The 16,783-nt window shown below is 44.2% G+C and overlaps 2 protein-coding genes across 2 annotated transcripts in view; one reads left to right on the top strand and one right to left on the bottom strand.

Annotated features, from left to right (window-relative positions):
• Positions 1-1,855: 1,855 nt before the first annotated feature.
• Positions 1,856-8,003, bottom strand: EFCAB9 (EF-hand calcium binding domain 9). The gene is made up of 4 exons (XM_024199396.2): positions 7,868-8,003; positions 5,169-5,317; positions 3,725-3,901; positions 1,856-2,011 (listed from the first exon to the last, which is right to left on the bottom strand). The coding sequence occupies exons 1-4, from the start codon at positions 8,001-8,003 to the stop codon at positions 1,856-1,858; spliced, it is 618 nt and encodes a 205-aa protein (XP_024055164.2).
• A 7,838-nt stretch (positions 8,004-15,841) lies between these two features.
• STK10 (serine/threonine kinase 10) overlaps positions 15,842-16,783 on the top strand; it is a 77,945-nt gene continuing 77,003 nt past the window's right edge. The window contains exon 1 of the mRNA XM_026658058.2: positions 15,842-16,123. Within this exon, the coding sequence (XP_026513843.1) occupies positions 15,968-16,123 (156 nt within the window). The 5' untranslated portion in view covers positions 15,842-15,967. The remainder of the gene's footprint in view (positions 16,124-16,783) is intronic.

Below are 16,783 nucleotides of genomic sequence, written 5' to 3'. Positions count from 1 at the left end.
TATTTAACAATTCAGCTATATCTCACTCTACCAGGTTACATAATATACTATAAATGGCCCAGCATTGCTTAACTGCAGTAGGTGTTAATCTTGCCGAACTGGTCAAACTCCAACAGGGTAATTACATTCTGCCTGCCAGCACTCCATCTGAGGTTTGGATATTGCATTCTTCCCTTCTGCTCCTAAGCTCTTGTCTAGTGGAACTGTGCATCGTATCAAAGGCTGACAGCGTTTGCGCCAAATGGGTCACATTATAGTGGTAGGTGAAATGATTCCTACGTTGAGGGCCTAATTCTGTTCCTCGCATCAGTAGAGCTGGTTAAGAAATTTTTGACTAAATGTTTTTATTGGAAAATGCCACTATGTTTCTGCTCAAAGTTTTAGTTTCAATGTATCTATTCAGATGAAACATCCATCAGGACATTTGGCAGGTCCTGGGATGGAACCTCTGGTCAGAGAGGTACTCATCCCAGAATCACCAATAGCCTAATGATTAGGCACTCACTGGAATGTGGGAGACCCAAGTTCAAGTCCCAGCTGCAAATCAGGCAAACCAGTGTTGAAACCTCCATTTTTTTTCCTGCAAAGTGGGATTCTTGTTTTCTGGACAGCCCTAGTTGTTATATCTGGAGGAAGTCTACTGCAGCCCATGCAGTGTGACTCCAGTTTAAACCAGTGTATACAAGAGGAGAATCTGGCTGAAAGTTTAGTTCTTGATGGTTCTTCAGAATCTTTGGGTAAAAAGTGATAAACACAAAGGTAACTTACTAAAAGGGGCCAGAGTCACAACAGCCATTCCACCTTTGTCAGGTTCGAAAACATGAATCGATCTCTCTGAATAACCTCAAAACTGGGGCTTCAACAGCTTCATTGTCTTGATTCCCGGGAATAAAGCCTTGGGAGTGGGGAAATAGAGGGATAAGGTCCTATTTCCTGTTATGAATTCCTATGCCACCGTTAAAGTAACAACACTGGACCATGGTGGCAATTCCTCAGTTCAGAAGCTGGGCCTTCATATGTGATTCAGCTTTCTTGGTATAGAACTACAGCTTGGAAAGTTCCATGCACAGAGGCTTAAGGCAAATTGAGTATGGCAGAAGGGGTGAGAAGGGGAACTGGGTTTAGTAAACTGCTCTATTTACGGTTTAAATACTTAACAAGAGAAATTGCCCATCCCTTCTAGTCTCTCCACAGATGGATTTAATTTGATGATTTATTTTAACAAAGAAAAGAGCATTGCCTTTGGCTGGCTCCATTCCCCCACAACAACAGTAACGGGTGCAGGGAGATGAGACAAATCTCATTTCCCCCACACTTATTTTTAATGGAGACATTTTAATATGGACAGAAAACAGCATAGGGGGGAAAGCTGACAAACATGAACGAATCCAGTATCAAAGGGGATGAGCCAGATGGGTTTTATCTTCAACTTTATTTCATCTGCCTCTTCAAAGGTGATAAAATGGTTCTATTGGGAGAACTGCTCTGTCTCAAGCAAGATGTAAGATAGATGGAGGGTGGAGCAGGGTTGCTATCCTAAAATACTTGAGCAATGTGGTATGGAAGGGAGGGTTGACATGAATATCAGCAACTGGCTTGGGGTGAAATATGAGGAATGCGCCTGCCCTGAAGTCCAAGCTGCATCAGCTATTCCACATGGGATGACATCAGACCTGATTATGCACTTGCATGCGGTATCTGGGGACAAAATTATACAGCTACAATTATTTGGACCATTATTTGAGTTATATGTTTCTTAAAAGTTGGTGTTTTAAGCTAACTCAAAAACCTCTGTGGCTGGGGCCTGGGAGAGAGATGGTTGTACTTCTTCCTGATTGAATCAAACTGTGTTGTTTTACAAGTGTAGTTGATGCATGCTGATCTCGGTGAGGTCTGCCCCAGATGATTCTGGAATCTCTTCATTCAACCTCTTCTTCTTTTTCTCCTCCTTTTTCTGTTGTCTATCAATGCAGAAGATTGTAAACATCTTGAACTCCTTGTAGTTCAGTTGCTAGTTTTGGGGGGGAAATATGAAATAGCATCTTAACAAGACAGTGATGGTTGATACCATCTTAATGTCAGAGGCTAGGTCTATACTAAGGGGGGGGTATCGATTTAAGATACGCAAATTCAGCTACGCAAATAGCGTAGCTGAATTTGGCGTATCCTATTCGACTTACCCCGCTGTGAGGACGGCAGCAAATCGACCGCCGCGGCTCCCCCGTCAACAGCGCTTACTCCTCCTGACGAGGTGGGAGTAAGCGCATCGATTCGGGGATCGATCTATCCGTCTAGATGAGACGCGATAAATCGATCCCTGAGAGATCGATTTCTACCCGCCAATCTGGGCGGGTAGTGTAGACTAGCCCAGAGATAAGCCTGACTCAAGATTTGGGATCTCAGAGAGACATACACACCATGTTCCTTCCACTCAAACTCTGGAGAAGTTTGGATCTGAACTTCATGGGCTGGGCCCATCTCAAAGGACCATACTGCAGCTGTGAGGGCATCTCCCCACCATGTGAATATCACTCTACCATTCTGTAATGGTTGCAGATGTCATGATGCTTCTGGGTGGAAATCTGTGTTTTTAGAATTATATCCGGCACAACCACAAAAGCAAGCTCTTACAAAATGCCCTTTAACCAAGCAGCCCACAGTCATTTGCAAAGCAGAAATAACTGGCTTCAGGTCCATTATTTACATTAGGGTTGTAATGCAAATGTAGGATGCCCCAAGCACTAGCAGAGTCCTTAGGTCAAGGCACTATACAAACTCTCATTAGGAGATTGTAAATCCTACAGGATAGGAAATATCTAAGTTAAAATGCAACAAGTGTCTGTTAAATAAATTGGAGGGGAGGAGAGAGGAAGACAACAGTGGGGAAATCAAAAATCCCAGTTAGAACAGTACATTGCACACACAGTTTGCCACCTGTAGAGAGAAGGAATGAACCCCCTGTGACAGACAGTAGTCTGTCATTTAATGTACAGCAGGAAGGTGCTTGGATACTACGGGGTGAGGCTGCTATACAAACCCGCACAGAACAGTGATATGAAACACTTGATTATATAGAGCTCTTAATATATCAGTAATCCCCACCCATCTAGTCATTATGGGCTGGTAATTTATCAGACTTCACCTTGATTATGGGTCTTGTGGAGAGGTTTGATGGGCAGGGGAGAAAGCACGGAGGTGCTTATGGGAGGAGACAAACAGGCAACGGAGGCTTGCATTGTTAGCGAGAGTGGCGTGATCAATACAAGAGCAGATAGGTAGGGAGGTAGCCTGGGACCTCAGTATAAAGAATGGAATAAACCAGTGCAGCAAAAAAAGAATGTCCCCCCTTTTTGCAGTTGTCTGAATGGCAGGCTCTGCATAACCTCTTTTGCTGCTCTAGCACAAGGTAACAGGGCAACATAAAGCTTCTCGAATGGCGCTGGAGCCAAGAGCAGTGTTCAAGAGAGGTACTCTACTGAGCTACATGGCCAGTCAGCAGGACTCATTAGACCTGAGCTCAACTACTGCCCTCTCTGTGACACTGGACAGTCAATCTTTCAGCCTGTTTCCCCTCCCACACTTTGTCTTGTCTATTTTAATTGTGAGCTCCTGGCACGGACTGTTCTTGGGCAGATACAACGGGGCTTTGATTTCAGTTGGAGCCTGGGTGTGTTAATAAATAAAATGCGGCAGTATTAAGGGCTTGTTATTCCTCTACTCTTACCTCATCTCCAGAGACATCAAAGTCCTTGAATATCTTTTCAAGCTCTTGCTTCTTGATGTTAAAGAGGAACCTAGTGGCTTGGAACTCCCTAGGGCCAACTGTGTGTCCTCCGTCCATGTCCAGCAGCTCAAACACAGGCCCAGAGTGTTGATAAATGAACTGCTTTTCCAGGTGGTTCTGTTTCGGGACAGAAATGTTTTAAGAACAAATAATGAGCAGAGATGTCCTGCTTTAGAAAATACATATAACACCAACCATAGTTCAAGTCTAGATGGTAAAAGCTGGTAACCTTCCTAATTCCCACTTGCAACATGAAGAGAAAAGAACTCAGGGCTTCCTTTCACACACGCATGCCTAGCTCCGTGCATCCAGATTTGCCTGCTCCAGAGCTTCAAACCCTACTAGTGCTGCAAAATAATTCTGAGCTGGATGGCCCTGGAAATGAACTGAGCACACGGAGTCTCCCACTTTCCTTCATGTAGCCAGCAAAGCCACAAGTTGCTCTTGAAATGACTCTAAGTACTCAAGCCAGCTGCACATCCATGGATAGTCTTTGCCCTCTTAGCAGTGCTTAATTTGTGCCAGGGATGAGCCCCGGCATCTCTAGACTTGGCAGTTCATAGCCCCGGCACCTCTGGGTTTGCCGCGTCCGTTATTAAAGTACAAAAAAATTGCTTGAGTCCCGGCACCCAATTGCTTGAGCCCTGGCACCTCTTTCATTACAAATTAAGCACTGCCTCTTAGAACTCCCCAGGATGACACTGCTAGCAACCTGCCCCCCCAAAAAGGAGAAGCTTGGGCTACAGTATGACCCCTGAAAAGTGGGGAGCTGTGCACAACTCTGGCTTGCGTTAACATTCATTTCCCCCACACACCCTTTAATTCTCACGCCACGCTACTGTTTTCTTTCCGAACAGGTCTGACCTCTAATAACGATCACGAAGAGAGAGAGTTGTAGGACAAAGACTGAAGGAGAATCGGGTGCTCTATTGCGCAACAGGGAGAGGGTGGAAAATGCTGACCTGTGAAAATGGGATCCCGGTCTAGTCTTGCTATTTTGTAGACAACAGCAGGCGCCTGCAGCTCATTTTGTGAGCTGAGGTTTTTTTTATTTTCAGTGAGCTGCCTCCAAACTAGGGTGACCAGACAGCCAGTGTGAAAAATCGGGATGGGGTGGGGGGGGGGGGTAATAGGCGCCTATATAAGAAAAAGCCCCAAAAATCAGGAGTGTCCCTATAAAAATCGGGACATGTGGTCACCCTACTCCGAACATAAGAGCATTTAGACAGTTTCTAGCTTGTGGACAGTTCCTCTACCTTCTACGTATCATTATAAGTGAAGATTAGACTCCCAGCTAGCTGATTCCATTTATGAAAGCGCTGAATAATATCAGCTTCTCTGAAGCCTCTGGCTGACACACCACCAGGGACCCCAGGCTACCTGCCTCATGAGACAGCAGGATGCACACCAGCATGTAGAACTCGTCAAAGCCAATCTCCCCTGTGGCATTCCAGTCCAGCAAATCAAACACCAGCATGATCTGCTTCTTTGTCAGGTCAGTCACATAACGGAGAAAGTGATAAAGCTGCAGATCTGGAAAACAGTGGGTTGTTAGGCCTAACCTGCGCAAAGCTGTTAGTAATAATTAATAGGATTTATAATGCACCCACTGCTCCAAGGTGCTCAGGTTACTGCACAGCCAATTAAAATCCAGTGACACACTCAGAGAAATGTTCAATCATAATAATACACACACGGTGACATCAGTCAAGAGAGAAGTAGTGTGTGTGCACATGCAATGTGCCTGTGCAAGGGGTCCTACAGCAGCCAATGTTAAAATGCTGGTTAAAAATATTTCAGCAAAAAAAATTTCCAAAGGAAAACGACTGTTTGTTTTATAAGACAAATTTTGGTAAAAAAAATGTCCAAATTTGTTTAAAAATATTTGCGGGCTATTAGAAACAAAACAAAATTTTTTAAAGTTGGGGGTTTTTTTTTGTTTGTTATTCAGCTGCCCAAAAGTGACATTTTTCCTTTTTAGGTGTTTGAACAAAACACCCCAGAAATTTGCTTAAAAGTTGTAATTTTTCACTTGGAAAAAATTAATTTCACATGCGCTGAATAAAAGATCTTTTCAGATGATTTTTCTTTACAGAATGGGCCAGCAAGTGCCGCAGCTGCAGCAAACATTCAGTCACGTGCTCACCTGCAATGTGATGATGGAGCCCCTGCAAAGGAATTTCATCGACCCTGAGGAGGTACCAGGCCATGGCTGTGGGGTCTTCAGGGTTTTATTGAAAAGACCCAGTCACCTGCTTTGTTTAGAATTATATTTTCCATTGTTTATAAGTCTTGGAAAATGTGAGCTGCTGGGTGCCCTCAGCTGCCATTGACATCAGCCATATTTGAGGGCACTCAACAGCTCCTAGGATTGGCTCAGGCGTGTCTTTCCCTGCTGATTTTGGGCCAGAGGGAGCTGCATGTGCATATTATGAGGCCAGACTTCAGCCCTTTATATGGCAACCAACCCCACCAACCCTTTGTCTCTTTTCTGGTTTTTTTCCTTGTACTTTGTCACTAGCGTGGGGAAATGAGGCTTGACACCACAATCAGGTTAGATCACTACCATGGCACGGACAGCAGGGGAACTCACTGCACTCATTTCTTTGGTGGGTGCTGATAGTTTTGCTCTCTTTTAAAAGATGTTTAGACTCCATGTGATGTTCTTCATCAGATTAAAATGAGAGCTGAGCCCAAGACATGAAACCTACAGGCAAACGTTTGCCTTACTAAGGGATAAAAGGATTCAGGATTCTGATTTGTGTCCCTTAAACAGACAGGCTCAAGTCATTACGGTTGGATATGAATTTGGATCAAATTGCCACAGAGTTTTTGGGGGTCCCATTGCTCATCATAATAGTCTTCGGGCAGGTCAAAAATTGGGCTTAAACTCCCTGCAGGTACTGCTTATTTTTTTTAACTATTGAATAATTGTTTTAAGCAATGTTTAGCTTGACAGGGATGTTGTACAATGTAAGGTGCACCTAAGGGCAAGCAGAAAGGCAACTTTTGCAGTCTCCTTCAGTGCTCTGAACAGATTTGGCGCAAAGTGTTTCAGAACGAATATGACTTTGCCACCCATCAGCCCCATCACCTCCTTTCGTCCCAGCCTTCATCTGTGGTGTTTATTTAGATCAGTGATACTCAGGCTGAGGCTCGGGAGCTGCAAGTGACTCTTTAATGTGTCTCCTGCGGCTCTTTGCGGGACATGATTTTCAAACACTGTGTCATGTATTATTAACCAATCAGGCTGCTTTTACTATGTTATTAACCAATTGTAGTTGATAAAATAATAATACTTGGTTAGAATAACCAAGAAATAGAGAGCGAGAGAGAGAGAGCGCACGCAAATAAAACAATTAATTCGCACACCTGTGGCTCTTTTGGGTTATGTTGATCGCTAATTTGGCTCCTGAACCACTGAATATCACTGATTTATATTATAAGCTCTTTTATTGTGTGTTTGTACAGTGCCTAGGACACTGGTGCCTTAGTCCTGATGAGGGCTTTTCAGTGCTACCAGAGTGCTAATGATCAATAATAATGATGGTGATGCCACACAAGTTAATTTAAATTGCAGGACTGTCAGCTTTAAGAGGACCCAGGTAGAGAAAGAGAGAAAAAAAAGTTAACGTCTCAGGCAAGAGCTGAACACATTTCAGTTATTGCAACCATGCTCGTAGGTTGGGTCTGAGGGCTGGGTATCATTTCAGCATCTGGTGTGTTACTAGTCATATAACCTTTCAGAATGGATGGAAAGTGCTATACCAGTCGAGACACAGTGGTATATGCTACAACTGAAAGCCATCTATCTGGGGCAATTCCAAAACTTTGCATTAACCAAGCCAGCTAGTCAGTTAGCATTACAGAGTGCTGTATTTGTTGTAATAGTTGAGACATGCTACTTATAGAGTCTCTGAAAATTATTTTGAACCCTAAAGAATTTTTAAACCGTTTTTAAACAAATCCTAAACAGTTTTTAAATCCTAAACTTTATAGCATCATATGATTCTTTTATATATAGATAGATATAAACATTAATCTTAGTGATAGCAAATTCCAGGACCCTTGGAAAATACTTACCATTCAAAGTATTCTTTTTATGAACATCTAGGAGTTGGAAATATTCTGCAAGTGCCCTAGCATTTCTCACTGATAATAAACAGTATATTTTATCTAAATACAGAAACTGCAGAAAACATCCAGGTTTCAGCCTCATCTTGGCAGTGACTAATTCTGTTTACCTATGAACATTCAAAGTTACCTGAGGTGATGCCTACATCACAGCAAGAGAATTCCATCTCGGAACCAGAACACAATCATGTATCCTCCTGATTGAAATGTTTGGGGTTTTTTTCTTCTGTTTTGTTTGTTTTTGTTTGTTTTTTTTTGCCAAGTATCATCAGATTGTGCCTCTAAGGGCTGAACTCTCCAGGAAGACAGGCTGGGTGGGTCGCTGTGAAGGTCTTGTTGCTATGCCCAATCAGCCAGTTGGAACAGGACACTGAACAGAGCAGAGCTCTTGCAAGCACCTTAGGCATTGAGTGATCCACTGAACATTGTGGAGCAAATGGCTCTCTACCACTGAGGAGTCAGGGTACACCTCTAAAATGAGCATGAAGAATTATTCTTTTATCACATATTTTTTTAAAAATGCATTCTAGAACATTAGAATCAGATTGAAACTCACATTTGCAAGGAAACATAGATTTAAGGCTCCAATTCAGCAAGATATGTGTGAGTTCACTGCGTCTATTGTGACTTCGGTGGGACTACCCATATGCTAAAATTAGACATGTGCTTAAGCACCTTGCTGAATCAGGGCCCTAAAGCCTTGTCTACACTAGAAAGTTGTACCATTAAAACTAGGCTGGTGTAGTTAAAGAGCGACAATGCCCCTAGGGCACACCCAGTTATATCAGTATAACGGTGCTTTATACCTGTACAGCTATGCCTGTACAGGAACGGGGATGGCTATACTAGAATAAGGATCTATGCAAGGGATTGTACTAGTATAACTCTATCTGTAAATAATCACACTCCACACTGAACTTGTTTAAGAGCTTGATTTCTGCAAACACTTATTTCTGAGTGAAGTGCTTACTACTATGAGTAGTTCCATTGAAGTAAATAGAACTACTCACAATAGTAAGACCCCTGACTGCAGGATCAGGCCCACTTTCGTGAATCTAAGGCAGATTTCCAATGCTTTTTTAATATTTTTGCGGCCTACTTCTTATATTTATGTTAGTGTTTTTAAAAGACAATAAGAAAACAATTCCTGGATTGGTGACAGCAGATTTGCCAACATGGATTGAGGTTTGTGGGCTTCAGCAAAGAAGTGAGTTTGGGGATGTGAATATGTCTGTATCTATCTTGTTTTATATTTAGATTGTAAAGTCTTTGGATTGACTATTTGTTCTATTTTTGTACACAGGGGTCCTGGTCCAGGGCTGAGGCTCCTGGTCACTACCGCAATATGAATAATAATTAATGGGTAGGCACACGGCGTTTTGGGAAGAGATGCAGATTAACTGATATATAACTCTGAAAACAATTGGCCTAGTTCTCTTCTCACTCCAGTATTGCCAAACTCAACATTGTATCAGCCCTCCAAAATCACGAGAATAGCTGAAAAATAATGAGCCGTTAAAAACAAATCAATGTTGGGTTATTTTCATTTGCCTTCCTCTTTCACGGGTATGCTTCAGTCACATTTGCAAGCTTTTCTCCACAACCCCGAGGGCTAGAAACTTATTTTTTCTTAAATGAAGCTGAAATCCTCACATGAGCCCTTATTTCCAGCAGCTGGATCGTTATATAAAGCATCAAATATCATGAGGTTCAAGATAAAATCACAACAGTTGGCTACCTCAGTGTAAATCCAGAATCACAGCAATGAACTCAGTGTGAGAGGAGACTCACACTCAATATTCTAGGAGGGAACCATTTCAATGAACAAGTAAAAAAACGGAGAGACAAGGTGGGTGAGGTAATATCTTTTATTGGACTAATTTCTGTTGGTGAGAGAGACAAGCTTTCGACCTTCTCTCTCACCAACAGAAGTTGGGCCGATAAAAGATATGACCTCACCCACCTTGTCCCTTTAATATCCTGGGACTGACACGGCTACAACAACACTGCATAAAGTAAAAAGCTGATCAGTCAAGACCAGTTGGTCTCAGGCCTAGACATAAGGCTGCAATATCAAATAATTCCTCTAGATGTCCCCATTTTATTCCAATTTTAAATTTGCTGCAGCTAATTTAAAGTATGTGGCGGACTATTATGACTTTAAACAAATTGGTTCCCACCCTGTCTATCCATATTTACAGATGCTTATATCTTTAAAAAAAACACCCAGAAGTTAAATATTTAGTGGCTATATTTAAGAGCTGAACTTGGGGAAGGAGAAGTGATTTTCTTCTGTTGAGATAGTTTTAGATACATTGTTTACACTCAGATGATTCAAAAACATCTTTATTTTACAACTTCCATCCTGTCCTTTGATCCTATATAAGCACTTATGCAAATGAGTAACCCCATTGTGTTCAATTGGTCTGGTAACCTATGTAAAACTACTCACCTGCATAAGTGCTGGCAGAATCGAACCCTTCCTTGATAGGTAGCCATGAATTAGGATAGGAAGCTGTGACTTGTTTGAAATTTTTTTTTTAAATTACATTTTATTTTATTTTAATGTAGTATGAAGCACAGGTGATCATGGTTTTCCTCCACACACTCTCTTCAAAAGTTTATGTTTTAGATCAGTGGTCCCCAACCTTTTTCGTCTGGTGGGCGCCAGACGACGAGCCACGGAGGACCTGGGTGGCGGACGAGCATCCGCCGAAATGCCGCCAACAAGCGGCAACATCAATAGGCGTCGCTGCCGAAATGCTGCCGACAAGCAGCGTCATCCAGAGGCGTCACCGCCGAAATGCCGCAGAAAATCGGCGGCATTTTGGTAGTGATGCCTCTGGATGACGCTGCTTGTCGGCGGCATTTCGGCGGATGCTCGTTCACCGGCCAGTACAACCCCTGTTTTAGATATATATTTCTTCTCATTCCAAGACACAGGGAGCAGTACAGTGTCACCATTCATTCCTGTCCATGGGTTGGTCCTCCTTTAAGCCCAGCCTGGTCATATCTCTGTGTACAATGTCCTGACATCTAGTTGGGGGTTGGCCTCTAGGCCTGACTGATCTTGGTTGCATTTGCATTATTTTCTTGGGCATCCTATCATCTGTTTGTGTTCTACAATGTCACCACCACTGTAATCTTTTTGATTGCAGCCAATCCCGTACACTGATTTCACATCCTACTCTCCTTCTAACTTCACTTGTCTTAAAATCATTTCACTTTACTGTTGCCATCTTCCAAAGAACTCTCTACTGCCTCCAGCCTTCTGATGTCTGCTTAATTTAATGCAACTCTGACCAGTCTGTAGAGTTATACTGTTAGGACACTGTTTTAATCAATTTTCATTTTGGTGGCAAACAATGTTTTTTTAAATCCATAATTTCATCAGTTTTGTGCAGCACCTTTTGCTAAGGCACAGCTCCTTTTAGCCATTGGCATTGTTCAAGCTTCCTAGGTACGCACAAGATTTTACTTTTTCTCTGACTTCACCTCGGTTGCATTTCAACACTATATCTATTGTCCCTTTTCCAAGATGCAACCGCTTTGTCTTCTTGGCATTTATTGTAAGTCCAAGTCAACGACACCAATTTTCCAAGGCAGTGAAGAGTATCATCCGTTCACACTGAATTAAATGCCTTTGTGAAGTCAATGAAAACGGTAAACATCTTGACTCCCCATTCTCATTTTTCCCCCCCCCCATCAACTATCGGAGCATGAATATCTGATCAAAGCAATTTGAGCCTGGTGTGAAGCCACATTGTTCCTCACCTACTATTTCCTCTAAAACTGGTCTTAATCTGTTGACAATTACTTTCATCATGATTTCCTGGTACTGATAATAAGTGTATACCACTATAATTATTCAGACTGGTAGGATACCCTTTCTTCGGGATTAGTACAACTATTGCTTTTAGTCAGTCATACAGTACCTCCTCTTGCTCCCGTATCTTCATATATATTTTTCCTAATGATTTGATAGCATTTGTCCTGCCGGCTTGTAGCAGCTCAGCTGTTATATTGTCTGTTCCTGCAGCTTTCCCATTTCTTAATTGCTTCACTGCTCTTTCTATTTTTTCTTCTGATGGGGGTTCAGTGCTGAAATCCATTCTGTCTTGCAATCTGCCCTGTTCATCTAGCCTGGCGAGAATGCTTGCATCTCGATGAACAACAGCGTTCGGCACTTTGTCAGAATGCTCCTTCCATACTTGCAGCATCTCTTCATCATTCGTTGTCAGTTCACCAATAGTCTTTCTGATTGCTTGCATCATTGGCCTGTGTTTCCATACAACTTAACCTTTTTGTAAATCGTTTCCATATCTTGTTTTCTTCGTGCCTCCTTTAGTTGTGGAACCTCTTCTTTCCAGAACTTTTGCTTGTCCAACTGTTGTGATTTCTTCACCACTTTGGTAACACTTTCACTTCTTCCACTTTCCCAGTAGTCTTGGCTTGTGCACCCGTTTCTTGTCATGTTCTTGTTTCATTGCTTGTCCAGATTTTCCTGGTTTGCTTACGCCTTCCAATAACTTCCTCTGCTGTATTTTATATTGCTTCCTTGAATATTTCCCATCCAGTCTGGCGTGCAATTTCTTCATCATCGCAAATTAATGGTTTGAAATAACCTCCAAGTCTCACCTTGTATGTCTTCCTCACAGAGCTATCCCTTAATTTATCAAGATCAAATTGGGCTCCAGTTGCACCCATCTTTTTCTTGGACTTTAATTTCATATTAATCTTTCCCATTAGCAGTTCATGATAACTGCCACACTTGATATTTTTGTCGACTCTATTATCCAGCACTGACCTTCTTTGCCTTTTACTGATAATAATGTGGTCAATCTGGTTTTTGATATGACCATCTAGTGAATTCCATTCAAACTTGTGCATATCTTTGTGAGGAAACTAAGCACTGCCAATAATCAAATTATGCATCTCACCACAAGTTCTTAACCTTTCCCCATTATTGTTTGCCATCTCAATGCCATATGGTCCATTGCTATTCATTTGCTGACTATGTCCGTTACCAACATTTGCATTCATATCTCCCATTATCAAAATCATATTATGATCTACAGTGTTACCCAAGCATGGATAAAATTAATCTTTCTCTTAGAATATCAGGGTTGGAAGGGACCTCAGGAGGTCATCTAGTCCAACCCCCTGCTCAAAGCAGGACCAATCCCCAGACAGATGTTTGCCCCAGATCCCTAAATGGCCCCCTCAAGGATTGAACTCACAACCTTCAGCAGGCCAATGCTCAAACCATGGAGCTACTTCTAGTGGTGCATAACAGCAGTTCACAGTAATGCATAGTCTATAGCAACCTTGCTATGACAATCTACTCAGACACCAGTTTCCAGTTAGCTGTTCATTGAAGTAACTGTTCTCTTGTCCACTGCTTTAGCAACTCCATCTCTATGCTTCACTTGTCCACTTGAATGTCTGCAATAAAGGAAAGTATAATTTCCATCTGTGACCTCTTCTGTACCCAGCCAACCTTTCTCTTGTATGGCAGCAAAGGAAACTTGTATCTCTTAACTCCTCTGCTATTAGCTCGGTCTGGCCCGGAGCGAATGGAATTTTAACATTCCAGCTTGCAATACATGTAATATGTTTAGCCATTGTCTGAAATTCAAGTCCATTTTCATTTGCTAGCTTGATAGGCCTGTGTCAAAATCCATATGTCCATTTGGCTTGCTGTACTGTTTCTATAACAAGTAAGTTTTAGCTATAATGGCTTTTTAGGCCAGTCCACCCTAACCTCCCCCCACCTCCCCGGGGAAAACCTGCTGGCCTGCTAGGAACAGGTATCAGCGATTCCACTCTAGTCCACTTGCCTTCCAAGGCTAATGAGCTTAAACTGCTTGGATTTGAAAGCACAGTTTTCCTTCTCCTAGACAGACTTGCCCTGTGTGCCCCAGTCTGAAATCAGAGTTTCTGTTCTCCTACATACAGTTGGTTCACAGCACTTCATCCTGTAATATTTGTGTGACGGGTTGGATCACAGAAACCCCTTTGGGAACTGCCAACTGATGTGCCAAGACTACTTCTGCCCCTGCTTTCCCTGCCAGCCTGGGACTCCAGCACCCTGTCTTGTTGAGCCAGACACGCCAGTTTGCTCCAACACAGACACAGGGTCTGAACCACATGCCCCAAAGCTACAGACTTAACTGAAAGCAGCTTATAGAAGTGTTTCTGTCTTTAACACTCAGATGCCCAACTCCCAATGGGGTCTAAACCCCAAATAAATCCATTTTACCCTGTATAAAGCTTATACAGGGTAAACTCATAAATTGTTCGCCCTCTATAACACTGATAGAGAGATATGCACAGCTGTTTGCCCCCCCGTATTAATACATACTCTGGGTTAATTAATAAGTAAAAAGTGATTTTATTAAATACAGAAAGTAGGATTTAAGTGGTTCCAAGTAATAGCAGACAGAACAAAGTGAATTACCAAGCAAAATAAAATAAAATACACAAGTCTAAGCCTAGTACAGTAATAAAACTGAATACAGATAAAATGTCACCCTCAGAGATGTTTCAATAAGTTTCTTTCACAAACTGGATGCCTTCCTAGTCTGGGCACAATCCTTTCCCCTGGTACAGCCCTTGTTCCAGCTCGGGTGGTAGCTAGGGGATTCCTCATGATGGCCGCCTTGTTTGTTTTGTCACACCCACTTATATATCTTTTGCATAACGTTGGAATCCTTTGTCCCTCTGGGTTCCCACCCCTTCTTTTTAATGGAAAAGCACCAGGTTAAAGATGAATTCCAGTTCAGGTGACATGATCACATGTCACTGTAAGACTTCATTACCCACTTGCCAGCACACATGTATACAGGAAGACTTACAAGTAAAACAGAGCCATCTACAGTCAATTGTCCTGGTTAATGGGAGCAATTAAGATTCCAAACCACCATTAATGGCCCACACTTTGCATAATTACAATAGGCCCTCAGAGTTATATTTCATATTTCTAGTTTCGGATACAAGTGATACATTTATACAAATAGGAGGACCACACTCAGTAGATTATAAGTTTTGTAATGATACCTTACAAGAGACCTTTTGCATGAAGCATATTTTAGTTACATTATATTCACACTCATCAGCATACTTTCATAACATCATATAGATTGCAACGTCACAATTGAGTGTGACCCTTCTGTGTTTCTGCAAGACAGGCAACCCCTATGCACCAGTCCAGAGCTCAATGGTTCCCGGGCTGCTTCTACCTTTGTAACTACTACCGAAAAGCAATTCTTCAAATCATCATTTCAATGGGAAAGAGGCTTGAACACAGAGGAAGAACTACACTTCCCAGTGCTCCCTGCGAAGAGGGTGGGGGCAGTGGAACTGCATGGCAGGGGATACGCCAGTGCCCTTTTGGGTAAACGATAGCCAGGGGCGGGGCCAGTAGAATGTAAAGTATCTAGCGGGTTGGGGGCGGGGACAGTAGAACACTGTGTATCCAATGGGCAGGGGAAGGCGTCAGCGAAGCTCCGGCAGGTGGAGCGGTCTTGGCTCCATGTGGTCGGGTTGAGGCTGCGCCGCCCTCCCCGCCTGTGTATTGGTCCCGAGGGAAACTCCGCAGCGCACCGGGCGGGGAGCAGCTCCAGCTGCTCTGAGCGCCGCGGGCAGTCGCCGGCCGCCGCTTCCCCTTTGAGAGCCTTGTGCCCGGTAGCTCCACGTCCCTGTCCTAGCAGCGGCTGCCTGCTGTCCCTCCCTGCTTCCCCGCAGGCGGAGCACTAAGGCGTATCTGCCGGGCGCTGGGATCCCGGCTGGCCGGGGGCACGGCACCTTCCTAGGCTAGGCAGCGGCTCGCCCGGCTGGTGCGGGGATACTGGATCTGGGGGCTGGGCTGCGAAGTGCCTCCGTCCTGCTACTCCTCAGCCTCTCCCCTTCTGCGCTCCTCGCCTCATCTCCCGAGGGGACCTCTGCTCTACCGGCCCCAGCGCTCTCCTGTGTCCCCGGGGTGCAGGTTCTCCCCGGAGCCCCCTTCTGCCTGTTGTATGGTCGGGGACCCCAGCCCCAGGCAGCACCATGGCTTTTGCCAACTTCCGCCGCATCCTGCGCCTCTCCACCTTCGAGAAGAGGCGATCCAAGGAGTACGAGCACGTCCGCCGGGACCTGGACCCCAACGAGGTGTGGGAGATCGTCGGGGAGCTGGGGGACGGTGCCTTCGGCAAAGTGTACAAGGTGGGTCCGGGTGCCCCGGCCCGGGGCAATGCTGGGGGTGTTTTCGGGGGAACGTGCACAGACCCCCGGTGTGCATGTGGCGAGGCTGGCCTGGGGGAAAACTGAGACCCCAGGCACGTGGGTGGGTGGGTGCCCTGGCCTTGGGGCGGGGGTGGCATAGCAGCATGGGGAAAGGTTACAGCTGGAGTGGTGCAGGGCAGCCCGGAGGACTAGGGGGAAGCAGCGAAGAGGACGGGCGGGGAGGGGGGTTAAGCCATGGCCAGGGGGCTCCATTTCCCCGCCTCACTCTTTGGAGTCTGAGCCTAAAACTGCCCCTCGGGCAGGGCTGAGATGCTCCGGCACTATGATGAAAGGGCCCCCTGGGCTGTGTTTACAGTTCATTCTCCAGCGTCCTTTGACACCAGCCATTGAGTGCAGGTGCCCTGAGGACTGTGTGTGCAGTGTGGGGAAGCTGTAGGAAGACACACGCACCCTTTGGAGGCTGCTGCGGGGTGGGGGTGGTATTTGACTGGAGCGGAGGAACTTTTTGACCGAGAATCCCCAAACAGGATGCATCCGAAGAAGTGGGCTGTAGCCCACGAAAGCTTATGCTCTAATAAATTTGTTAGTCTCTAAGGTGCCACAAGTACTCCTGTTCTTTTTGCGGATACAGACTAACAC

This window comes from Terrapene carolina, unplaced genomic scaffold, assembly GCF_002925995.2.
Source record: "Terrapene carolina triunguis isolate 2854851 unplaced genomic scaffold, T_m_triunguis-2.0 Scaffold395, whole genome shotgun sequence".
In the NCBI taxonomy this organism is placed as follows: Eukaryota; Metazoa; Chordata; order Testudines; family Emydidae; genus Terrapene; species Terrapene triunguis.
This window is presented reverse-complemented; position numbering and strand designations above follow the sequence as displayed.